General features: G+C 33.6%; 1 protein-coding gene across 4 annotated transcripts in view; it reads left to right on the top strand.

Annotated features, from left to right (window-relative positions):
* The window catches only part of NFAT5 (nuclear factor of activated T cells 5), a 123,044-nt gene that overhangs the window by 75,344 nt on the left and 21,403 nt on the right, over positions 1 to 26,297 (top strand). For all 4 annotated transcript variants that reach the window (XM_063110536.1, XM_063110533.1, XM_063110534.1 and 1 more), the window contains 7 exons: positions 1,560 to 1,752; positions 3,753 to 3,943; positions 5,725 to 5,897; positions 16,375 to 16,509; positions 16,623 to 16,675; positions 22,916 to 23,048; positions 25,962 to 26,045. In XM_063110536.1, the coding sequence (XP_062966606.1) occupies positions 1,560 to 1,752; positions 3,753 to 3,943; positions 5,725 to 5,897; positions 16,375 to 16,509; positions 16,623 to 16,675; positions 22,916 to 23,048; positions 25,962 to 26,045 (962 nt within the window). The remainder of the gene's footprint in view (positions 1 to 1,559; positions 1,753 to 3,752; positions 3,944 to 5,724; positions 5,898 to 16,374; positions 16,510 to 16,622; positions 16,676 to 22,915; positions 23,049 to 25,961; positions 26,046 to 26,297) is intronic.

The raw sequence follows: 26,297 nt of genomic DNA, 5'->3' as shown, positions 1-26,297 counted from the left end.
CATTGTGTCAAACTTATGTGAATGAATGGCATTCTTGTCCAGTTAGGATCTGGTCTTTCTCATCTTAGTATTATAGAAGCTCCTTTCTCCCTCTGTTTTCCTTTCTTTGTGCCTTTCTTTTTCCTGTTTGCCTTCATCAACAAACATATCTTTAGCACCTGTTACATTTCAGGAACTGTGCAAAGTTCAGGGAATATGAAAATGATTAAGTACAGTACTTGCCCTGAGAACTTTTCCTTTTATCCATTCAGTCTTACTGCTTTCCTATGTCAGTTCCATCCCTTCTTTACTCCATTCTTCTGCTCCTTTTCCTAGCCATCAGGTTCAACCTAGTCCCCATTTCATCAAGGGTACTGCCTTTCCTCTTTGTTCTTGATGATTGAGGCAACAACTTGGTTAGAGCTGGAGGGGTAAGCATTAGAGCCAGGTTGAAGGCTGCTTAGCTTCTCTGTGTTTGAAGACATAAAGTTCCTCCTGGGACCTGGTTGCTTTTAGAGGAGATTTTGTCTAAAGTCATCTCATGGTTCCTGGATCTTCATTGTGAGTCAAAACTTAGGACTGGGAGAGTCACAGAGAAAGCATTTAAGGCCCTTCTCTAATTTAAAAATGTACATGGATAATTTTATATCTATTTCGTATTGCTCAAAAGATAACTAACAGTATTATTTTCTACTTATTTTTATCATATATGAGTATTTACAGCACGTCAACAATTTTACAGACTAATTGGTGGCCTAAAGTCCTAATCACCATTTGGGATACTGTTTTTCTTTGAACATATATTCCACACAGCAAATATAAACAAATTAATGTTAGAAGCACAATTTTTAAAAAATTAGATTGCTGATGCTGTAAAGCCCAGGTTATAAAATTTTTATTGAGAGGTTTATTATTTTAACTAATCACAAAAATACTCTGAAAAATCACACTTCTGGGAAAGATTGTTTAGAGTAAAGCCAATTTCCCAATAAAAATCAAATCACTGATTTATTTATTATAATTTTCTCCAGTTTGATTTGCTGAGAAAGATATCCAAAAGAATATGATACATATAACTTTATATGTTTTTTAGTCCTTTTTTTTGGTGGGGTGTTTTTTTGTTTTTGTTTTGATTTTTTGCTACCCACACTTTTTCTTTTGCTTTGCAGGTCTGATTAGAAAAAATAGTAGATAACGTTATAGCTTTATAAGACTCACATATATATATAATTTTGAAATTGTACTTTGAGTGAAGTGGAACCTAAAAGGTTATAGTGATGGTAGCTATTTTTTGCTGTTATTCCCAGATTATTGCACTCAATCTTCTTCCTATCACAGGCATTCTTTCTCTTTTCTGTTCAACTTTTTTATATTTGTATCATACAGTTAAATTTTGTTACAGAATTTTTAAAGATACTTTGCTTATAGAATGTATCTTCCTTTAGGCTGTATTTTATTTTGGCAGTAAGCTAAGCCTTGTTTTTAATGTTATTGCTTATTCTATTTCTTCCTTTATCTTAGATGGATTTTGTAGAAAACTCTTTTTGATACTTTCTCCATGCTGTGCTTTGATTTCTCAGAACATTGGAAAACCAAAAAGGAACTGGAGTAAAGAAGAGCCCTATGTTGTGTGGACAGTATCCTGTCAAAAGTGAAGGAAAGGAGTTGAAGATAGTTGTACAACCTGAGACCCAGCACCGAGCCCGGTATCTGACTGAGGGCAGCCGTGGCTCAGTAAAAGATAGAACACAACAAGGCTTTCCTACAGTAAAGGTAGTTATATTTAGCAATATGTGAAGAATTTTTTCTAATACTGCTTCCTATTTTGTTTTTAATCAGCAACGGCTGCCTAAAACAGAAGGGTAGAATTACTAGCTATATATAATAGAAAGTAAAGTAAAAGCCTGACTGGACCATAAGCCAAATATTGTTACTTTGATATCATTTAAATTTCAGTTTAAATGAAAAGAGAGATGAGAATAGATTCTGAAAAGTGAAATATCTGCAAACCATGAATTAGCTTCCCCTTATATTTGATACTGGAATTATATTTGTCTCAAACTTTATATTTAAGAAGAGATATTAAAGTGAATTCAAAGAAATACAGTAGAAATGATTAAGGATAGGGAAAATAAGATTTGTGAGATGGCTAATGTAATCAGAACTATTCAACTCAGAAAAGAATTGGTTGATATGTAACTTAAGTCTTCAGTTAAAGAAATAAGATATCAGTTGAGCCTTAATCTTTTTAGAACTCAGTGTAAACGTAAAGAAGAGGCTTAAGTTTCAGCACCTGTGATATCTAGTTGTAAACAATATTTTTCTTTGAAGACAACCCCCCCCCGCAAAAGAAAATGGACAGGGGAATATTTAAAAAGTGTCTCTACCCCTTGCAAAATACTAAACAGGGAGAAATTTTGGCTAGTCACATGATAGATTCTTATTAAATACAGTTTGTGTAAGTTTGTTAGCTGAACAATATTTCAAGATCAGAGTAGAATATTTCAGATCAGATCCCTTTCATTTTATATATGAAAAAATTTATGGTTTAAACTCAGGATCAGAAAACTCGCCGGTGACCATTTATAAGGTTGGTTAATAGTCACATGTAAAATATCCTTCTTACCCCTTTTCACTACCCACTACCCCAACCTATCCCCAATCCCTCAACCCCAGGACAAGTAACAGGCAAGAGAGAAATTTAAATTATTCTTTGTGTAAATATTTGTCTAGCCAGACATTGTGATAGTTTGCTCAGTATTTTTAACCTAATTGCTGTGACTTTGTTATGCTTTGTACTTATCTGGTTAGAAGTACTGAATTGCCTGACTATGATAGAGAATGAATTCGCTGGCCTTAAAAGTTTATTTATTCATTATTCAACAAATACTGTACACCTCTATGTGCCAAGCACTTTCTAGGCAGTAGTTTGCTTATTTGCTTGCTTATTTGTCTCATTATGGTATCAGTTCACCAAGATACAACTATACTGGGATAGAAAAGGTGTGTGAGTTTTTTGAAGTACTTTGGTATACATTGTACAAGTTATTTTGTCATTTTCTGCATTCTGTACTAGCAGTTTCAATGTTTAACTATAAGCCTTATCAAGAATCAGGATTGTAAATATTTGTTCTCAGATGCCATTTTAAATATTTATTTATTCTTCAGCATACTAATTATAATTTAATTTATGAAGGCTTGCTAGAGATCTGTAATGATCCATAGATCTTTGTTTAAACTAACAGTTTTTCAGTCCATAATGTTTTAGCCCAGGATTTCATGATGTTCTGTGTATGTATCTAGTCTATGAAAATCAGCTTTGTTTCCATGTTATTTATGTAGCTGCATTTCAAACACTTTTCTACTCAAGTGGCCTTGGTAGAGTGAAAATTCAGTGTGTGTGCTCTCATTTGATGGTGAAGGTGGTGCCACTCACACAGTTTAGTGAATTTTTCCATTAGTAGCTCCTGAGTAACCCACATGCTGCCTAAAGAACTGTGTGTTCATTCTTATCTGCTTGTACAAATAAATTATAAATGATCATTTATCATCTAATATCTAACATTTTTATTGCAGGACTAAAACTATAGTGTTCTGCAGAAACAGCCATCTCTGCTTTAAAAAAATATGTTATTTCTATTTTCTTGAGGATTTAAATTATTTCTTTAATGTAATCCAGTTACAGTATAGGATTTGGTCTTAAGTATTTAATTTTACAGTTTGATTATTTGAAATGCTAATTAGTGTTTCTGCTGTGTGTTATCTGGTTCCAGCTGGAAGGCCATAACGAACCAGTAGTGTTGCAGGTATTTGTGGGCAATGACTCTGGTCGAGTGAAACCACATGGATTTTATCAGGCCTGCAGGGTAACTGGACGAAATACAACTCCCTGCAAAGAAGTGGACATTGAAGGCACTACTGTTATAGAAGTTGGCCTTGATCCTAGCAACAACATGACACTGGCGTAAGTACTTCCTAAGAATTTTTTCATTATATATTACACTTTTGTGGTAGGCAGGAAAAATTTTCAGTTTCTAGTGTATAAAAGATTTGGAGTATTTTACTAAAATGTTTTAAATAATACAAGTAAAAAAAGAAATTACTACAGAATGGTAGTAATTGGTTAAAATTAACTCTTTGACCTTAGCAAAGAATTCTCATGGTGAAAGAGAAAACCAGGTGGAATACTGGCTTTTCGGAAAATTACAAAGACTTACTTATTGGGATTTATAATATTAACATTGAAAATAAAAATTACGAATGACTTGATTTGCTTTCCTAAATTCCACTTTCTTAATGTTTGCTTTAGAAACTGTTCAACAGAAACCATGAAGTGCCTTGACCCATGTTGATGTCCCATATTGCTGATCTGAATTCACCTCCTGTTTTTATTCTCCTGTGTTTTAAAAAATTATCTACTGACACTATGTATTTTTCATCTTATGCATTTTCACTGCCTGAAAAATATTTGAAGTGTTAAATTTTAAAATTTATTTTTTCTTAAGCCTTTTTTAAAAGACTTAATCCTAAAATTGAACTGCAACAGCAGCAAATATATTGGTATGGGGTAGACCTGTGTTGTAATTATTTGTATTAGATAGCTGCTAAGGACTTTTATCTACTTGGTTTTCAGTTTCCTTTGGAAAGCCATTTTGAATAGTTTGGAAAAGATTAATTGGGAAAAGGAAATTTTAAGAAATATTTAGTAAAGATTTATTTTTTAACTTGTAACTTATGAAAATTATAAAAATAAATACAGGGCTGGCCAGTTAGCTCATTTGGTTATAACATGGTGTTATAACACTAAGATTAAGGGTTCAGATCCAAGTACTGGTCATCTGCCAATAAATAAATAAATGTATATAGTGGGGGATGAAAGGAATAGAATTACTGATTATAAAAATAGTGCTTTGTTATAAGAAAGTTGAAAACAAAGAATAATAAAAAGCTAAAAACATACTCTTCAAAACCTAACTTCCCCGAAATAACTACTATTTTAATATTTTTATCTTCCCAGTCTTTTTTGGACAAAATTGAGATAATATTATGCCCATTGTTTTGTAACCTGCTTTTTTTTTTTTTTCCCCTCTCTCTCTGACCAATAAGGGGATCGCAACCCTCCGCACAGTGATGTCTGCTCCACGCTCAGCTAGTGAGCGCACCAGCCATCCCTATATAGGATCCAAACCTGTGGCCTTGGCGCTACCAGCGCCGCACTCTCCCGAGTGAGCCACGGGGCTGGCCTGTAACCTGTTTTTTGCTGAACGTGTTATGAGCATTTTCCCATATCATTAAATGTTATATCATAACATACTTTTTAATGGTTGTATAGTATTTCATACTTTTGGGGACAGTTACTAATTTTTTAAAAAGTGAAATCTATTCTCTCTATTTTAATATGAGAACTAGCTGCAAAAGGAAAGAGGCTACATTAATTTTTTTAAAAAAAACTAGTAAATCTAAAAAAACAAACAAACAAACAAACTAGTAAGTCTCTTATAAGCCAGTACTTATGTTCATATTTTAAAATAGTGATTTTACTATTTCTTCCACTATTATTATAAATGAAAGTTTGACAAATTTAGGAACTATGAATGTTTAGAATTTACCCTATTGTACTTTTTGAATTTGGAACCTTATGACTGTGTTACATATCCAAAGACTTAAAAGATGAGCAAATTTTTAAAAAAAGAAACTTGTTTGATGCAACAGATTGACGTCAACTAATATGTTTTTTCCTGTTAGAGTGGACTGCGTAGGGATATTGAAATTGAGGAATGCTGATGTTGAAGCCAGAATAGGAATTGCTGGTTCCAAGAAAAAAAGCACTCGTGCCAGACTGGTGTTTCGAGTTAATATCACAAGGAAAGATGGCTCTACTTTGACACTGCAAACACCCTCTTCTCCAATTTTGTGTAGTAAGTAACAAAATATGGAGATATTAAATATATGGGGTTCTTTTTCATTTTCTATTAATCTTTCAGACGTCTCTAAAGTTTAGATGTTTTACATACTCCAGCTTGTGATCATGCAAAATTTGAAATATTGTAAAAGCTGTAGTCAGATTTTCTAGACTAAACTAAAAATGAGTGATTGGAATAAAATTCAAAAGGTGTGTAGCATTTTGTAGTTTCCTATTACCCTCATATACTGATTTAAAAAGTAATTTGAATAGGTTACCAGAGCAAATTGCAAAGTCAAAGGACTTTCCAAGCATTTTTACTGTGTGGTAAATTGCTCTGGTCCTGTTTCCTGTTAGAACATGAGAGTAATGTCAGCAGAACTTTGTAAATAACAGCATGTGAGAAGTTCTGATTACAAAGTATAGTATTAGATAGTATATAGTGGGGAAGTGGGAAATGAAATTTTTATCACTAACCTTGGCATAGAAAGAAAATAATGTGTATGTGTGCTTGCATCTGTATGTGTGTGTCTAAATTCAATGCTATTGTTATATGTGTCTCACCATAATTGTAGTTTCTCTCTAATGATTATTATTACAAGCAATAAATAGGGAAATTTTCTCTTTATCCATCACTTAAGGAGATTTTCATTATGGATTATTTTCTTTGGCATTGCTTCTTTATAATTTATACCTGAATTCAAAAGAACAAAAGAATTCCATTTGGTTGAATTTCCTGTTTGTTTGCTATGGGTGTTATGACCTTGCTATGCGTTGGACAGTTACAAAGTCTTTGTTATTTAATTGTAGCTTAATTTTGTCAAATTATTCATCCTTTATAAATCATATTTTCTCTTTCTTTTCATTCATATCAGTAATTATTACAGCTGTTCTTTAGCTTAGCAAACACCCTAATTTAAAAAAGAAATTACTAGCAATATCTTTCTGATCTCAAGAGGGCTCAATTGAATTTCTCTATTTTGCCTTATTATTAAAATTTTGTTTTTATATTAGTATTTCCTTGGGATCTTTTCTATGTAATGTTGACTTATATATAGGCTGTTTTAAAATTTGGATATTCCGTGTCCATTCTATCACACTCAGATAAAGACAGAATAATCTATAGATGGTTTATTGAATTGTAAAGCTTTTTCTTTTCTTTCTTTTTTTTAAAAAAATTTTTATTGAATCATAATTGATTATACATATTTTGGGGGTTCAACATTGACATATGTTGATCAAATCAATATTACTAGCATATATATTGTTACAAATCATACTTATTCTTTATGCCCCTTATCCAATCTCTCCCTTTCTCCCTCTCACTCCCCCCTTCCCACTCTGGTAACCCTTTCCTTCTGAATGAGTAATGGTTACTTTGTGGATTTGTTGCCTAGATCTGTCCAATGCTGAGAGGTGTGTTCAGGTCACCCAATATTATTGTAGAGCAGATGCTTCTTCTGTTACTCGGGAATGGGCTTTGTGGAGAGAGGCATCCTCTTCTTTTCTTTGGTTTCTGCTGGTGTCTCTCCTTGTGTCAATGCACTCCAGTGGCTGGCGGACCATCTACATGGTAATTGCGGTGTCTAGCTGCTTTCGCAGCAGCTATAGTTATTGTGGCTGTGGTGGGCCACCCACATGGAGGTGATGTTTTTGGCATACTCCTTGGTGCTGGCAGTGTGCCTAATTGTGGGGGGGTGGTCCAGTCCCCAAGTCCATGCCTCAGGTCCCCAGGCAGGCTCTGAGGCTCTGGCAGTGTGCCTGGGCCAGAACTAATTTTTTGTCCTTTGGTTACTTCTAAAATGGGGGAACTTCCTATGGGAACCAGTACTTGAGCTGTGTGGTTTAGCTAAATTGCTGCTTTGATGCTGATTCCCTAGGGAAGGCTTTTTGTGCAGCTCAGGTTTTAATGGTTGACTTTATAGGTACTTCTGGCTCTCCAGAGACCCGGTGCACCTGGGTTGTGTAGAAACTCTGATCTGGCCTGAGTCTTCTCATCAAACTACACCCCATGCAATTCTATGTTCCTGAGCAGTCTCCTCTGAGTGGTTCTTCGTTGATTGGGGTCCAGGTCAGCTGTCCTTGCTGTGCCCCAATGTTCCCCTTGTGGGCCTGTCTCCCCCACTGCCCGTGCTGCAAACACTTGTCATGGGATGGGCCATGTGCTGGTCCCTTGCAATGACTCACCAGCTTCTGAGTGGCTCCTTTTTTTCAGTTGTTGTGGCTCCTTGCTCCTATGTGGGTCCACAGGAACCCTACTGGTGGTCTTGCTGGCCTGGGGGCTACCAAGGCCTTCTTCTCCCTTGCTGCCTCCCAGGCAACTTCATCCAAAGGGCACAGCTGTGGCTTTTGCCGGCTCCTGCTCTGTGCGCTCAGCAGCTCTAGTCTTAAAGCAGCTACGGCAGGAAATAGAGTGGTGTTTTCTTTCTCTCATTGTGGCTTCTACAAATCTTCATGCAACTCTGTAGGTCTCTCCTCCTCTTCCCCTGAGGTCTAGAGGCCCCAGCTTGGCTGTTGTTGCTTTTTTATAGTTGTAAATTGATTGATTTGTGGGAGAAAGTGATGCTGGGGACTATCTATTCCACCATCTTGACTGGAAGCCTGTAAAGCTTTTTCTAATTGGGGTGCTACAATTCTGAATTTGCTGTAATTCATGATATACCCCAACTTGAATATTATTAGGATGGAGTTACAGTTTTAGTGGGGCATATGCAGTTTTTTACGTGACCTAATACTTTGAGCATGACCATAGCCACTCTCTGAAGGCCAGAGCCAGGAAGTGCTAAATAGTTCAGATCATGCTGCTTTAGCAGAGACTGCAAAATGTTACCAACTTTATTTCATAGTTCATTCCTTCCATCATTAGTTTGTTCATTCATTTCTTTTTTTCCTATTTTGTTAAGGTATTTTTAATGTATGAATATATCCAGCTAAAGGTGGTAGAAGATTTAAAAGAAATAAAAATGTGATTTTCTGAAATTTTTCATCAGCAATTATCATTTTAAAATTACCACCATTAATCTCAATGTGTCCACATTGCAAATGAGTACATCTCCCTGGGAAGCTGTGTCTGGGGTGGATATGATAGACCTAAGCAGCAGCAACATAGAATGGAAAGCATATGTAGATAATAATAAAAGCTACCATGTTTTGAACTCTGGCTTTGTGCCTGGGATTTTGTTAACTATGTTATAAGCATTATACAGGTTGAGTATCCCTTATCTGAAGTGCTTGGTACTAGAAGTGTTTTAGATTTTGGATTTTTTTCATATTTTGGAATATTTGCATTATACTTATTAGTTGAATATCCCTAATCTGAAATCTGAAATGCTCCAAAATTTGAAACTTTTTGAGCACCAATATAACACTCAAAGCTCATGCTCAAAAAAATGCTCATTGGAGCATTTTGGATTTTGGATTTTCAGATTAGGGATGCTCAACCTGTATCATCTAACTCTCACCATCACCTTATCTGGATTCCATTCTGCAATTGATGACACTGAGACTTAAAGAAATTAAATAACTTTCTCAACATCACATAGCTAGTAAACAGCAAGACCAGTATTCAAACAAAGCCTTTGACTTTAGCCACTATGCTTTATTGACACCACAGTCACTTAAATTGCAGTGTTGAAACCAAGTTTGAACAATTCACTTCATCCTACCCATGGCCTCTGGGTAGTTAAAACTATGGTTACAGTTTGTAATTATTGTTTAGAGAACTGTTTCTTCTACCAAAAATATTTATATTCTGTAATTTAGACTTTTTATGAAGGTAGAAAGTAGATTTCAACTTATATTAGGGTATTTTACTGAATAATCTATGTTGTCCCTACCATTTCCTTTTGTTGATGCTATTTTGTGGAGGTGTAAGATATATATTTTTATTCCTTTAATTGACTACTTGCCACTTATCTTGCCATCTCTTTTAAATGGCAGACTGGATTATATAAACATGGACAGTAACTTCTTTTAAAGAAAATGATACCTTTGTGATGGTTCCCATGCCTCTTTTAGGAGAGAAAGTACTAGAAAAATAATTAATTTGCCAATAAGTTTACATAATAAAGAATTTTAATATTTGTTTCTTATTACTGTTTTCATAGAATTTCATTTAAAATGATTTTTTTCTTAAAATGTATAACTAGCTTAAAATATTTCTAATAGTAACTTCCATGAGTATCAATTAGATTTAATCATTTAGGCAAGAGCCTAAGCCTCTTGATCTGCATACTCCTCCTAATGTAATGGTTTAATGATTTTGTTGTTTTTTTTTTTTGGATGATTGGCTGGTACGGATATCCTTGACCTAGTGTTACCAACACGGTGCTCTAACCACCTGAGCTAACTGGCCAGTCTGATTTGATTTTTTAAAAAATCCATTATTCTCGGGCCGGCCCGTGGCTCACTTGGGAGAGTGCGGTGCTGATAACACCAAGGCCACGGGTTCAAATTCTATATGGGGATAGCTGGTTTGCTCACTGGCTGAGCGTGGTGCTGACAACACCAAGCCAAGGGTTAAGATCCCCTTACCGGTCATCTTTTTAAAAAAATAAAAAACCAAAAAATATAAATTCCATTATTCTGTGTTCAAAATTTATGTTAATTTTAGTTGGTCTTCATGGGTTTTCATGAATTTACTGGTCAGAGCTCTGTAGGTTGGCTGGTTAATTTTGCTTTATTTAGCTGGCAATGAAATGAAAGATTGTAAGTTTTTTAATTACTTTTTTATTGTTTTTGCTTAAGTGTTAGACTAGATGAACAGGAAAAGGTATTAAGTTTAATATTACTTTTCATAGTAATGCCTTATTTCTTTACTTAATGGTTTAGAAAGTGCTTTTCATGTATGTCAGGGTCTTAGGAAGTTAGAAATTGAGATGAAAATACCAGCTTTACTACTGATAAGACTGCTAGAGAATAGGCTTCTTTTGTCTGAATCAGATACACCAATCCACCCAGTCAAAGCAGCCTTCCACAGTTGCAGGACTTTTACCACCTGGCAAAGAATAATCTGAAATGTATGCTTTGTGCAGAAAGGCAGATGCAGAAGAGGGAAAGGAAAAACCTGGGCTGATCATGCCTAAGTCCTGTTTCCAATTCCCCAGTAGATAATTCATTCCTCCTCTCTAGTGAGTATTTCTTTAAGGGAATTTCCTACTAATAATATACTGCTTTATTCCATTTGACCCTGATAACAACTCTGTGATGTTAATAGAATAGAAATGATTAGTTTCACTTTTCATATAATGGGAAAGGGAATAAATCTTGTTTATTCAAGGTGGGACATGACAGATGAAAGGATATTTGATTTTATTTGTCCATTGTTTTGAGCTTGTGTCTACTATAGAATATAGGAAGGATTTTATTTTGATTGATTGTAACATAATAGTGGATATACCTGTAAAGTCGTATAGCTTATAATTTATTAGTAGGATATTGGCATATAGGCATTTAATTGCTTATTTAAAATTTAGATACAATTAGGTTCATGCTTTCTTGTCCCATAGATGACAGTTTTTTTTCTTTTATGACAGCTTTACTGATAATATAATCCACATACCATAAAATTCACCCTTTTAAACTGTATAATTAAGTGGTTTTTAGTATATTCAAAAGTTGTGCAACCATCTAATTTTAGTTGTGCACCATTACCTAATTTTAGAACATTTTTATTACCATCCCCAAACGAAACCCTGTACCCATTAGCAGTCACTCTCCATTCCTCTCTCACCCCAGTCCCTGGCAACCACTAATCTACTTTCTATCTCCATGGGTTTTTCTATTTTGGACATTTCATATAAAAGGAATTATATAATATTTGGCCTTTTTGTCTGGCTTCTTTCACATAGCATAATGTTTTCAAGGTTTATGTATATTGTAGCATGTACTTTGTTCCTTTTTATGGCTGAAAGATACTCTGTTTTATGGATAATACCACATTTTGTTTATCTATTCATCCATTGATGGACATTTGGGTTATCCACCAGTTGGCTATTGTGAGTAATGCTGCTATGAACATATGTGTACAAGTTTTGATGTGGACATATATTTTCAGTTATCTCAGGTTCTATCTAGGAGTGGAATTGCTGAGACTATGGTAGACAGTTTCTTGTTTAAGATTCTTTGAATTTCTATCTAATGACTCACAGAAGACAGTTTTTTTTAAAAAAAGTCTCTATACTTTTCCGTGTTTTAACATTATTTTCTGAAAATATTGAAACAGTTCTTTGTTTCAGCTTAATCATCATTTTTTCTGGTCCTCAAAATACGATATACTAAAAATTTTTATATTCGTGGGATCAGTCAGCAAATTTTGACAGGCAGCAGAATTGTTCAGAGGAGCTTTTTTTGTTTGGAGGTTGCAATTTCGTTCAGAGAAACAGTACTCTGTATGTTCTGGTAACAAAAGGGTACCTCATCGCCCATTCAGTCAGTCATTTATTAAACATAAATGTGGTGGTTCTCAATCCTAGAGTTAGGTTAGAATCACCTGTGATGCATTAAAAAGAAAAAAAGACATGCCTCTTAATCAGAATCTCTGAAGGTGAGTCTTAGGCATGTTTGTGTTTAGAAGGCTTCATAGTTAATTTAATGCATAGTAAAATGTGCCGAACTCTGGAATGAAGAGACGATAGCTTAAGGTGCTTACATTCTAGTAAGCTAGGGGAAAAAATAGACAAGTAAACTTCCAATTGTATTATAAATTATATTAACTTCCATATATATGTATATAAAACATATAAACTCCCAATTATATTATAAAATTATATAAAGATACTATATATATCTATAGTAGATGCATGAATAGTGTACAGTGGAAACAAAAGCATCTAATTCAGACTGCTTGGAGATGGTAAAACTTGTGCTAGGTCTTGAATGACAAATAGAAATAAGCCAGGCAAAATGAGATTTAGAAAAAGGTCACTCTGGGCAAAGGGATCAGTGTATAAATATGCTCCCTGAAAGGGTATGATTCTTTTGGGGGAATTAAAGAGTTTCATGTGATTGGAATAAAAAGATATACATGAAGAAATAGTAAGATTTGAGATTAGAGAGCTAGGGAAGATCTTTTTCATAAAGAGATTTGTGTGTTGAGCAAAATAATTTTTATTTTGTCTTGACCACTTTAGGGAGCTTGAGGCTTGAACTTGGAATCTGAGGGGTGGGAATGGGGGAAAGGAAGAATAAACATATAAATAATACACAGTGGAACAACCCAAAAGATCTTTTTATTTAAAAAATTTAAAATAAAAATGTTCTATTTTGGTTTGTGTTTATTTGCATGTAACCTTTTTGTCAGATTTAAGCAGTTGGAGTAGAATAAGAGGTGAAAAGGAAATAGGTTAGTAGAAGGGTTGGAATTGGAATGGGAGATAGAAGGAAACAGGAAGATGAGAGGACGGTGGAAAAGGAAGAGTGGACAGAAGGTGATAGAGGTGGAAAGGAGGAGAGGAAATGGATACTTGATTTTCCATCTAGAAACACTCATTGGAAAGAAGGCCTAATGCCAGGATGTATGCTGTGCTTTGAGACCTTTAAAAGAAAATTCCTGCTTCTAATTGTTGGTGTAACAATCGCCATTGGATCTTTTGTCTTTTTGTTTGTTTTTAAGGGGATGGGAGAATCTTCTCACTTACAGTCTTAACATCTTTAGAGTTCTCCATTCAATACAGGTTATACATGTTTTTTTGCTTTGGTCTATATGTTATTTTGTTATAACAAATTAAGAAATCAATTTTCTTATGTACTCTACTATAGTAATTTTTAATAGGACAAAATTAATCATTGCTTTCTTATGTATAATGTATATAAGATTTTATCTTATATGTACTAAATTAATTCTGACTCTGAAAACAATTTTCTACTTCATTTATTTATACCTATCCCACAATTTCAGGGAAAGGATAATATTTTAAGTAAACTATCCCTCTCTTAAATTTTTGGGCACAGTTGGTAATTGACTTGATTAGATGTAGGCTTTATATTCTAAAATTTTCTATTAAATGTGTACTTTTCACAGATATTATTGCAGATCTTTATTAAATCTCTTGACAGACTGAAATATTTCTTTGTTATTCTTCAGTATTCAGATATTCATTAATTTTTTTCAGCTTTATTTTAAGACTACTTGAAAAGTATCTTAAAAGCACACTGTTTTTGTAATGCCAGAAAGGTGGCTGCTTTTTTGTGCATTATACTTTTTAAGCTATGTGATACTTTTCAAGAGTCAGCTTTCAAATTTCTTAAAGATAAAAATAAAATAGTTAATGCTTAAATAATCCTGACTTTAGTTCTGTTTAGTGTGGAGTCTGTCCTGTTAGGTAACCATTAAACTTCTTAATAGAAAGGACCTTTTAAAAGGTCAAAAATTAAGAGTTAAATTATCTTGAACAGTAACAGATGAATTTTTTCTGTAATGTAAATACAAATATGTAGAAGATAAATATATTCTAAACCTTCAGGGCCTCATTTGCCATTAGATAGGAAAAAAAGGTTTTATAGTCATCAGTGAGGTAGGATTTCCACATAGTATTTGAAAATGAGGAAAGATTTTAGACTTTATATTTCGTTAATATAGTATATTCATATAATTTTACACCTTTTATCATTTTCTAGACAAAATAATAATTACCATATTTTTCTTGAATGTCTTTTAAAGGCAAACGTCTAGTTCCTGTGTTACTCTAAAAAGTCACCTTTAAATAAATTGGTTCAATGAGTTCTTCATTTTAAAGGGTATGTATGAGGGTCTTCAAAAAGTTCGTGGAAAAATAGAATTAAAAAATAATATGAATCTTTCCATGATGTTTTTGAAGTATCCTTGTAATTGTCAGTGTAGAACCAACAAACCTTTCCATTCTGTCCATACATTAACCCTGTGGGTTTTAGACAGTGTATGTGTATATACATTCCTAATTTCTTTTAAGTTCCTAGACATTGATGAAAATGTCATTTGTCGTTTAAATATTTAACAAAGATAGGATACTTACTTGCTTTTATCAATAAGTAGAGGCTAAATGATGCTGTAGTAACATACAACCAAAAAAAAAAAAACTCAGTGGCTGACAACAGCACACATGGTAGAACCACGTGATGACTCTTAAAGCTTTTGCTTGGACTTGGGATGTTAACTTCAGTTCACATTTCATTATTTGAATAAGTCATATGTCCAAGCTTGATGTCAATGGGGCAAGAATTATAGCCTTTCCACAAGGAAGGGCCTAGAGAAGGAGGGGCAGTGAATATTTTCACAGTAACACAATTTCCCACATTACTTCTTATAAAGATAAAATTAACTATTAAATATGTAAATATCTAAGGAGAAAGTCATAATTTTCTGAAAATTTAGTGAAAAATCTCATTAATTTAGAAATTGATGAGTTAGGCAAGCAGTATTTGTTTACCTTTGCATTATATATGTTGTAAGCATTTACTAAAACAACAAATACTTGTGTAATCTGTGACAGAGTGCTTAACCTTAAGGCGAGAAGTTTTTTGAGTACTTAGAATGTATTTGTTTGCATGCATCAGTATCCCAGAGAGTGTTCTGATAGAAAGCTAATCTTTATAGATATCAGTAAGGAAGAATGTTTCTGGAGCTAAATATGTTAGGAAAACTGTATACTGTACTATACCCCCCTTTTAGATATTTACATCAGAATGTGAAATGCTTGGAGAATCCTTTTGTTTGTTTAGCTTTGTTTAATTCAGTATTTCCCAGATTTACTTGACTTTGGAACCTGTATTTTTAAGCAATACCTATTAAATTTTCTTGAGGAAATCCTGACATAAGGAAGTTGATAGGCTAATTGCAGCTTTTTATTGTCTCTGGCTCCTCAGTACTTAACCTCTTCATTTTAGTGATGGTTCCTTGGTCTTTGTAATTCAAAAAAATGTATTTAATTTTTGAACAACAGAGTATCCTAATTCAGAGAAACTGCCTGGTAGAATGAACTATTTTGAAGTGGATTCAGTCTATTTTTAGGTGTTCTTTTGCTTTGGGGTCTCTGGGTCCTGTGTCTAGATCTTGAAAAATGTCCTCAGTACCACCCACATACCACTTATTGTCTCAGAGTTCTTATAATGCAATGCCATAGCATAGCTGACATTATTAAGGTTAGGATTGTGGGACAAGCTTGTCTTTAAATGTAATTTAAAAAAATATATTATTAAAACAAAATATGACCAAGTTCATACTTTTAAACTCTTAACGATTCATGTAATAAGAAAACAAAGATGACATATAATGAATGAAAACCTCATCTTAGGCCTTTATCCATCCTATAAAACCTTACAAGTTATTAAAAATGAATATGGATTTTTCTGTTTTTTTCTCTGCCCTCCATTAGGGTAAAAGTTAAGTAGTAGAATAAAGGAAGTTAAATTTAGGGGTGAACAAAGATGACCTGTAGAACTGGACAGTTGTAAGTTGATTCTAGATAAGAAATAAGTGTTGATGGTTCTTTTTATGGAATGCTTATGTATACCCACAGCTCAGCCTGCGGGAGTGCCAGAAATCTTAAAGAAAAGCTTGCACAGCTGTTCAGTGAAAGGAGAGGAAGAAGTGTTTTTAATTGGCAAGAACTTTCTGAAAGGAACTAAAGTTATTTTCCAAGAAAATATTTCTGGTGAGTAGGTACAGAGATTGTTGCATGCTTCACTTTGTTATAAAGATATAGTCATAGCTACAGAGTAAAAAAATTGTTCAATCTAGTAAGTCACTGTTTTTTATTCCAATCAGATGAAAACTCTTGGAAGTCAGAAGCTGAAATCGACATGGAATTATTTCACCAGGTATAATTTAAGCCTTTTATAATTTCGTTGTTTACTCTCTGAGCAATTCAGTTTTGTTCTGAAAAATTCCTGAATCAATAGATTAAATTTCCTTTTCATATGGGATTGATGTGAATCATTTATAGTTTTTCTTGAGTTTCTTTAACTGACATAGAATTATTCCACTAATGCCAGACATGACCAGCTCTCTATTTTAAAAAATAAAGAGCATCAGCAAACATTACCATTGTTAATAAAGGAAACATTTCTTTTCTGATATTTATTTTCTCTGAGGATTTAGATTATCTTAACCTACTACTACTACTATAGTTAAATCAAAGGGAAACTAATATTTATTGAGTATCTGCTGTGTACCAGGTTTGTTGAAGTTACCTTATTGCACTCAGAAGCACACTCATCATGTGTAATTGAGTCCGTGTTGTAGGACCTCGCTATATATTGTTTTTTAAATAATAAGGAAAAAGATCTTGAAAACAAGGATAAAGACCTTATTTAAGAATTAGTATGTGGAGCAGATAGGACCAAACCCATAGAAATTGAGACTAACAGAAGGCCAAATTTATAAGCAAATTGGATAGAAGACACAAGCAGCAGAGTAGTATGTACCAGTGTGGATCTCAGAGAGACATAGAAGAGAGAAGCAGAAACAAGCTACTGTGTAAAACACCCAAACCCTAAAATTTAGTATAAGGATCTGATGGGGATAGAAAAGAGCACATGAATGCAAGCAGAAAAATGGAAGATAAAAAATTGGAGAATCTGTAGACAATTTATTTTAAAAGTTTGTAATACCTTTGTGATTTAAAATTTTTTTTGTGTGTGTATTTAAAAAACAAGTATATAGGGGCCGGCCCGTGGCTTACTTGGGAGAGTGTGGTTCTGATAACACCAAGGCAATGGGTTCGGATCCCTATATAGGGATGGCTGGTTTGCTCACTTGGGAGAGCGTGGTGCTGACAACACCAAGTCAAGGGTTAAGATCCCATTACCGGTCGTCTTTAAAAAAAAATGTATATATACACACAAGCGCACATATTGCCAAACTGAAGGCTGAGGGCACAGCCAAAACTGCCTTTTCTTTGGACACCAGCCACAAGTTCAGAGGTCACCAGGCTACCCTCCCTTTTAAACAGCTGGCTTTAAATTCAGGTTTTCCCACTGTCCCCTCAGATTTGATAATCTGCTAGAATAATATACAGAACTCTGGAAAGTGCTATACTTATGATTATAGTTTTATTATGACAAAAGAATACAAATCAGAACCAACTAAAAGGAGACACAGATAGGGGAAGGTCTGGGAGGGTCCCAAATGCTAAGCTTCTGTCATCCTCAGGGATATATTACCCTCCCAGTACATTGATGTGTGACAATACACAGAATTGCCAAGCCTTTGGTGTTCAGAGTTTTTATTTGGACTTGATTACATACTGCCCATGCAGCTGACCTTTAGTCTCCAGTTCCGCCAGAGATTAGAACTGAAATGACATGTTCCAAAGCCCCCATCATAAAGCATTGTTAGACTATCCATGGCCAAAGCCCCCAAGGATACTCCTATCAAACAGGACAGTGCAGGAGCCTGGAGATCTCCTCCCAGAGTCCAATGGCAAGGCCAGACCTCTCTTTGGGTAAAGTTAATTCTTTACAACACAGTATCATACAAAGTGGAGATTTGTGTATACCTAGACAAATGCTATGTTGAAGTTTCCATCTTGCCTTATGCTACTAAATGCTGTAGAAAAGAGATAGTGGGACTCAAACAGTCATTCTTTTGTCACATATACCATTGGGCAATATCTAGAGATCATATGAGGGGTCTTCAAAAAGTTCATGGAAAAATTTATATTATCTTTTAATTCCATTTCTCTATGAACTTTTTGAACCTTGCCAGACTAGTCTTAACTAAAGTTCTAGTACCTGCTTTATCACTGAAAATCTGTATTTATGTAACACACGTCCTTTTGTGCCCTAATTTTCTAATCTATAAGACAAACTCTTTCATTAGATTATTTGAGGCTTCTTCTAACTCTGACATTTTATGATTTATATAACTTTTTGGATCAGACCCATTTTCACTTTCTGTGAACCAAACAGTAGCTTCCTCTGGCAAACTCCTGGAGGTTAGGAGCAATGTATTGTGACTCTTCTGTCCTCCTCATAATACCCAGCACTTAATAGATACTCATGAAAAACATCATTTTACTCACCTTTAAGAAAAAGTATTCTGTGGTCTTAGGTCCATATATTCTTTTGAGGGCACTGCAAACCCTAATTTCAACCAGGTTCTTTTATATCTAGAGTTTTAATCCTGCCTGAAGTTTAATTTATCCCTGCAGTACTTTTGTATGCCAAGAACATGTTTTATTTTGTGCCAAATTGGTTAGATTACTGTAAACTCCCTTGCTTGTCATGCTCTATTACAACTGTTAATCTTATGATGCAGATTTACAGCTGGGGAGACTAGTTCTGGAGATCAAAAGACTTGCCTTACAAATTATTCAAAATACTATCAAATTATAGTCTTAACTTGCTGTTTTATATAGAACTTTATATTAACAAGTAGTTGTTTCTCCCTCTTTATTCCTCCCCTTTCCCTTCTCCCTTGTTCCCTCCCTCCCTTCCTTGCTTCCCCTGTGAGGCATGGGGTAGTTACATTTTTAAAACACTTTTTTCAAGGGTACTTATGCCAATTATAATAGATTAAAGAAGAATAATCATAAAAATAAAACGTGGTAAAATGGAAAGGAATTATGTCCTTATTTGGTGGCTATTTCTAGAGGTCCTGGGGTTTTTGCAAGCAAATATGTAAACAAACTAAACCATGATATGACCTGTCACTAATCTGTGATTTTCTTAATTTTTATATTTTTATCCTTTTCAGAGAGAGCTTCTATTTAATTTTTTCTTAAGGGGCTTTTTGAGAAGTTTTTTATTGGAGTGGAATCAGAGCTGAGATCCTAGAGACTTGATCCTAGAGATCATATGAGGGGGTCTTCAAAAAGTTCATGGAAAAATTCGTATTATCTTTAAACTAAATTTTTCCACAAACTTTTAAAAGTAATCTCATATTAAAGCAGAAAAAAAAACAGAAATTAAACATTTAGACGGAAGAAAGTGTTTGAAAGAAAAGAAACTTTGATGTGGTTCATAAAGAAATATCAGGCCTACACAGAAAAATTGCAAGGGCATCTGTAATATGTAAAATACCCAGAAGATGGTATAGTAGAAAAAAATATTTAAAGATAACTTCACAAATTGCAATTATGAATAATTGTAATAGCCATTCATTTGGAAACCCAAAATCAACTCATCAGGTATAAATAAACCTTTTCTATTATATAAATATTGAGATTTAAATAAATAAATTAAATAAATAAATAAATACATAAATATTGAGATTAACGAAGTCTGGGAAAACAGTTCTTTGTTTAACATTTGGCTCTTCTAGTCAAGGTCATAATATGTTTCATGCTTATGTATATCAAATATGTTGGGTACATGGTCATTATATCTATTCCCTTTTAACAACTTTAGATTAGTTATGTATAACCTTCATTGCTTATTAAAAAAAAACATATACACATTTGTATTTGTGTATATGTATATATATTAAAAAAGGATATACATATATATGTATTCATATATATGAGGGGTCTTCAAAAAGTTCATGGAAAGATTCATATTCTCTTTTTTCATTCTATTTTTCTATGAACTTTTTGAAGTACTCTTGTATAAAAGGATGGCTTTCTGGCAGATAGATATAAATATGGAAAGAAAATTCCTGAAAGAAATGGCAAGAAAGATCCTCAGCAGAATTTGTGGGAACAACTAGAATAAAATACTTGAGAATTTAGAGGTTATATGTTTTCAAATTGGCTCTAAAAGTAATTATGTAATGTGTCTTTGGTCAAGTCTGATTTTTCATATATTCCCAACTGTAAATGATTGTAGCAATGATAAATGATCTCATAAGAGAGTGAAAAATATCTAGCACCATTGTGTATACTCTGAAAAAGATTGTCTGCAAGGCAAAAAAAAAAAAAAAAGTTATTTTGAATCCAAGCAGCTTTTTCTACGAAATTAAAATTCAAATATTCCTCTCTTTTTACCCCAGAGAACATTATACCTGCTCCAAAGGCCTCCCAAGTATTTTTGTGTTTTGTATGTATTGTATTCCTAGCTCAGTGGTGGTGAATTTCTCCAAATTTGTGAGAATAGTATTAAAAACAACTTTTGATCACTATTTACAATTTATCTAGTTTTAATTCAAATCAGTTGTAGAATTTTTAGATTCAGATTGAGGAAGTGTAAAGAATAGGAAGTATAAAGAATAGAGAAAGTATCAAGACAGGCTCATTTGTTTTTTATTTACTTATTTATTTAATTTTTTATCGAAACATAATTGATTGTATGTATCTTTGGTGTACAGAGTTGAGTATCAATACCTGTGTGCAATATGTGATGCTCAAATCAGGATAATTAGTATATTCTACATTATAAAATGTAATTTGGTTTTTAAAAGGTTTCAAATTATATCTGCTCTTATATGCTTTTCAAAACTAGTGAAGTAAAAGTATTTTGATGAAATATGCATCTGATTTTTATACTAATCCTGTTACTAAACACCAAGAAACAAGTTTTTATTCAGAAAAATAATTTCAATTATAGAGTTAGCCAAATAATTTTAAGAGTAGAAGGATACTTTATAAGCCATCCATTTAACCATCTCCTTAACTCTAGGTAGACTGCGTCTGTGGTAGAGTTGTAGTGTTTAAACAGTAAGTAAAAATGAGGGTAGGCAAGATTTTAAAATGCTGTTACTCATGGATCAATGCAAGTGTGTTTTTGATGACTGTATGTGCTTTCAGATTTCTCCTGCTCCAATAACTATGGATATACACACATTTGTATATGTTTTTCTACGCGGTTTAAGAGTATTTTGTGTTTTTGAGATGGCTAACTTAGGAGGCATTCTGTTAATGCTGTAAATTAGAAGCTATTTATCTATAATGTGACTTTATTTCAGAGAGTGTATAAGATGGCTCAGAAACAAATTAAGTGCTCAGAAATTGAAATCTTAATCTTGACCTCATTTATTCCATGTTCTATTCAACTGAGTCAGCTGACTATAGTTTAATTAAATAAAAAATGTCATCAAACTCACTTTACTCTCAGCTGTCAGCTTTGGCCTCCTGCAGTCAGATCATCAGTAAAAAAGCATAATCACTACTCCCTGATGTTCCTTTCCATTTCTATAATCTACTAGGGAAAAAGAAAAAGTCAAACGTGGTTCATATTTTCTTCCAAGAAGATGTAATCCCCATGAGTATGTGCTGGTGAAACATTTATGAACTCTACCCTTTTCTTATAAGGATGCTTCTACCACTATTCTGACTAAAAATATCCTTGATTTACTTAGGTTTGGATAAACTGAACCCTATTTGACTTTGAATGAGAATTAAAGTGGTTAGGAAGTAGTGAACTGCATTGTGAAGTACATCTCACATTGGGGTTACACAGAACATGGTAACTGACTGCGCTTGGTGGGCATATTTTTTCCTCATAATTCATTTTTTTTCCAACAAATATATTTGATTGTATTTTTTATAAGTTACCTTTCTTAACAGGGGAGATAGAGTGAAGAACAAAACAGTAACATCCTCATAGAGCTTATATTTTCATGGTTCGAGAGAGATGAAAAAAAATAAGCGAACAGGGTAATTTCAGATGGTGATAACTGCTGTTATGGAAATAAACAAGATTATGTGATTAGGTTGGGGAAGGGTGCTACTTTAAATAGGATGGTCAGGGAAAGCTTCCCTCAGGAGGTAATATTTGTATAAGATCTGAAAATGGGTAAGAACTTGCCATTTGAGGAGGTGAAAGGAGAATATTACAGTTGGAGAAAACAGCCAAGTGTAAAGACTCTGAGGTTAAACTGAGTTTAGTATTTTAAAAGAATGGACTGAGAAGGTCAGTGTGGCTAGAATTTAGTGAGCCAGGGGGTAGAATGGGGATGAAATGAAGTTGACAGGGCAGGGACCGTCTAAGCCATTGTAAAACACCTGGATTTTACCTTAAAAGCAATCTTAAGATTAATGCCTGTGAACCTGACCTTTAAAATACATTCTTTTTTTAAAAAATCAGACTTTTAAAACTTTACAGTTAATAGCAAATATACTTAATTAAAATTTTTTAAAAATATTGCTTCTTTTCTGACTCTTGTACTTTTCTTTAAATTAGAATCATCTTATTGTGAAGGTTCCCCCATATCATGACCAACATATAACTTTGCCTGTATCAGTGGGAATATATGTAGTGACCAATGCTGGAAGATCTCATGATGTTCAGCCATTCACTTACACTCCAGACCCAGGTATGTCAAAATGAAAAATTCTGAACTGAAATGAATAATTATTTTCTAGTTCTTTGGAAGGATATGAAGAAGACCATCCAACCAAAGAGAAAAAGTTGCTCACTAAGATTTATTGATATAAGTCTCTTTTGAAGATGGCATTATTCCCTAAGAAGACAGCCACCAAATACTGCTTTTACTCTTGTGTTACGGGAATCATTTCTACTTTATACTCTAGTAATAATTGAAAAGCCAGGAATGCTCTGAAGTCAGACTCTCTGGAGCTATCTTACAGGCTACTCCTTAATAAGAATTACTGTTCATTGAGTACCTCTATGTGCAGAAAGGTGAAAGTAACAACTTTGGGAAGTTGCTAATAGTTTAGTTTGGCTAGTTTATAGGGTATGTTTTGAGGGAGGGGAGAGATAAGACTGGAGTAACAGATGATAAAATATAAAATATCAAGGACTGATGGTGAATAAGTATTTTAAATATAATTTCAAGCATTTAGGTAAAATAAGGATGGTTTAGAAATAAGAGAAACAAGAGCAACTGAAATGTTAAGAGTTTAAAGATACCTGGCTGAAAAGTGTCTTATGAGTTGTTTGCCTGTGTTCACTTAGTTGCCTGAAAAAGAAAAAAGCCTTCTCCTGGTAGAAATAGGGGAAACAGTTTGAAAGTAAAAACTCTTTGCATGTTCCATTGACCTAAGCCTGGTTTCTACCATGGTTATCACCATTGTTCAGTTCATTCCAGTCTAAGGAAAGCTTCAGAATTAGCAGTTCTTCTGTATCTGTAGTTTATTGATAATGTTGTTCCCTCTGCCAGACACAAGCCCCTCTAACGCCCTCTGGGGCTCTACTGCCCCAAATCATGTATCTTACGTGTATGCTCTCAGGCACTTAGATACTTTGCAGAGCCATAAAACCTTTCTTTCATTGCCAGTTAGTCACTGAAGCTTTGCTTACCCATTGAAGCATCCTTAATTTTTCTTTTTTACTTTAGTTTATTCACATACAAAAGTCACATTAGGACCCCCGTGGCTCACTTGGGAGAGTGTGATGCTGATAACACCAAGGCCACAGGTTTGGATCCCTATATAGGGATGGCCGGTTAGCTCACTTGGGAGAGCGTGGTGCTGACAACACCAAGCAAAGGGTTAAGATCCCCTTAGGTCATCTTAAAAAAAAAAAAAAATCACATTAGACATTACTTGTTATAACTCTACAGTGGTGATTCCTGTAAGAAATGGGGATATAATTTTTAATCATATCATTTTTGGTTTCTCTAAAAACAAATTACTAATAACTTGATTTAAAAGTAGAAATTTTAAAAAGTTCAAGGATTACTTTATATTTTTAAATATGTAATTGTTAGGATTAATATCATGCATAAAAATTGTATGTGGACTTCTTTTCAATTCAGTTCCCTATAAATCATCTGTTGGACCTACTGTGATGAATTATTTATCTTTATTCTTAGGAGGAGATGTGTACAATTTTATCTATTTATTCACTTAGGTATAACCATCATTTGACATTGTAATGTCAATGAAAATAATACATTGAAAATAAGCTGACTCAGATCCCATTTTGAATTGTCATTTAGAACTGATCCCTAGGTCCATTAAATTTAAAGTTGTCAGAGTAGATGTAATTGACATGACTAGATATACTAGTCCAGCAGTTCTCCGTTAACATTAGTGAAGATTACTTTTTTTCAAGTTGTTACAGAGAGAGTAATCATAATATTATAGACTCAGTATGATAATCGCAGTTATTTTAATTTAGGGTAAATATTAACTAAAATGCTTCTGAATCAATATATTTTTTTGATGTCATATTCACCAGTTGTTTATTCAAAAGGAAAAGAAACGAAGTGATGTGGGAATTCTGGATGCTGCTTAGACTCCTATGCCTGTACTGTAAAGAAGATATTTGAGCTATTTGTTTAGCAAGAGAAAAGTTGCCAGCACACCTTCAATTTCTTTTGTATTTTTGGCTTAAGTAATATTATTATTGTATTTACTGCTAAAAAGAATTTTTCACATTCCAGATCCATTGGGTTTTGCTAGTGTAGTCAAAGGGCTTTCATTTTCAAATTCGTTCTGTGAAAAAAAATTTTTTTAAACATTTACTTGTACATATTTGTGTGGGTACAGTGTGTTGTTTCAATACATGAATGTACTGTACATTGATTCACTTAGGGTAGATCACATAGTTTTGTACCAGTTAGTCCACCACTTCTCATCTCCCCACCCCTCCTCCCCTCCTAGCCTCTGGTAACCATTGTTATATTCTCTACTTCTATGAGAACCACTTTTTTTTTTAAATTCCACATATGAGTGAGATCATGTGGTATTTGTCTTTTCTGTGCCTGGCTTATTTCACTAAACGTGATTTCCAGTTCCATCCATGTTGTTGCAATGATAGGATATCATTTCTTTTTATAGCTGAATAGTATTCCATTGTGTATATATAACACAGTTTTTTTAATCTTTTCATCTGTTGATGGTCATTTAGGTTGCTGAATCAGTTTTTTTTAATAAATCATTTGTGTAGGTGAATGATGATTTTTTTTTCTTGCTAATGTTCTAGTATGTTGGATAAATTTTAAATGTCTGATATTCTGATATGAATCTTCTACTCATCTGATATCATCAACATGTGTACTGTTATAAGAAGGATTTTTTAAATAGCTATTTTGGTTTTGTTTTGATAAGGGATCATATGCTTTGCCCACTTGGAGATTGGTGAAGTTTAGAGGACAGATAGTTGTTTACAAAAACTCATCTCAACCTAGAATTTCTGCTAAACAAATAATTTAATGATACTTTGTAAGAAAATATTCCAATTAAAGAACTTTCAGATGCACATTTTGTTAGGATGAATAAATTTAAATAAATATGTTAATCTTTTTTTTTTTTTAAAATAGCAGCAGTTGGTACATTGAATGTGAATGTGAAGAAAGAAATATCTAGTCCAGCAAGACCTTGCTCTTTTGAAGAGGCCATGAAAGGTACCACATTGATTCTTTTTAAAAATCATAAATAGGTGATCTTTTTGTTTTCTCTACCAAACCTTAGTATTTTATTTACCCTGCTAAGTGTTTCAGATACCTAAGAGTATCTTCCATATTGTAAAATAAATGTTCGTTTGTTTTTACTGAATGCAGAGACTTGTTTTCCAACTTGATGTTTTCCTTCATTCTGCATATAAACATAACTTTTTAAAAAAACATTTGTTGGAGTGGAAGATATTTTTGTCTTTA

This window comes from Cynocephalus volans, chromosome 10 (genome assembly GCF_027409185.1).
Source record: "Cynocephalus volans isolate mCynVol1 chromosome 10, mCynVol1.pri, whole genome shotgun sequence".
In the NCBI taxonomy this organism is placed as follows: Eukaryota; Metazoa; Chordata; class Mammalia; order Dermoptera; family Cynocephalidae; genus Cynocephalus; species Cynocephalus volans.
The sequence above is the reverse complement of the archived record's forward strand: the minus strand, read 5'-3'. Positions and strand labels throughout refer to the sequence as shown.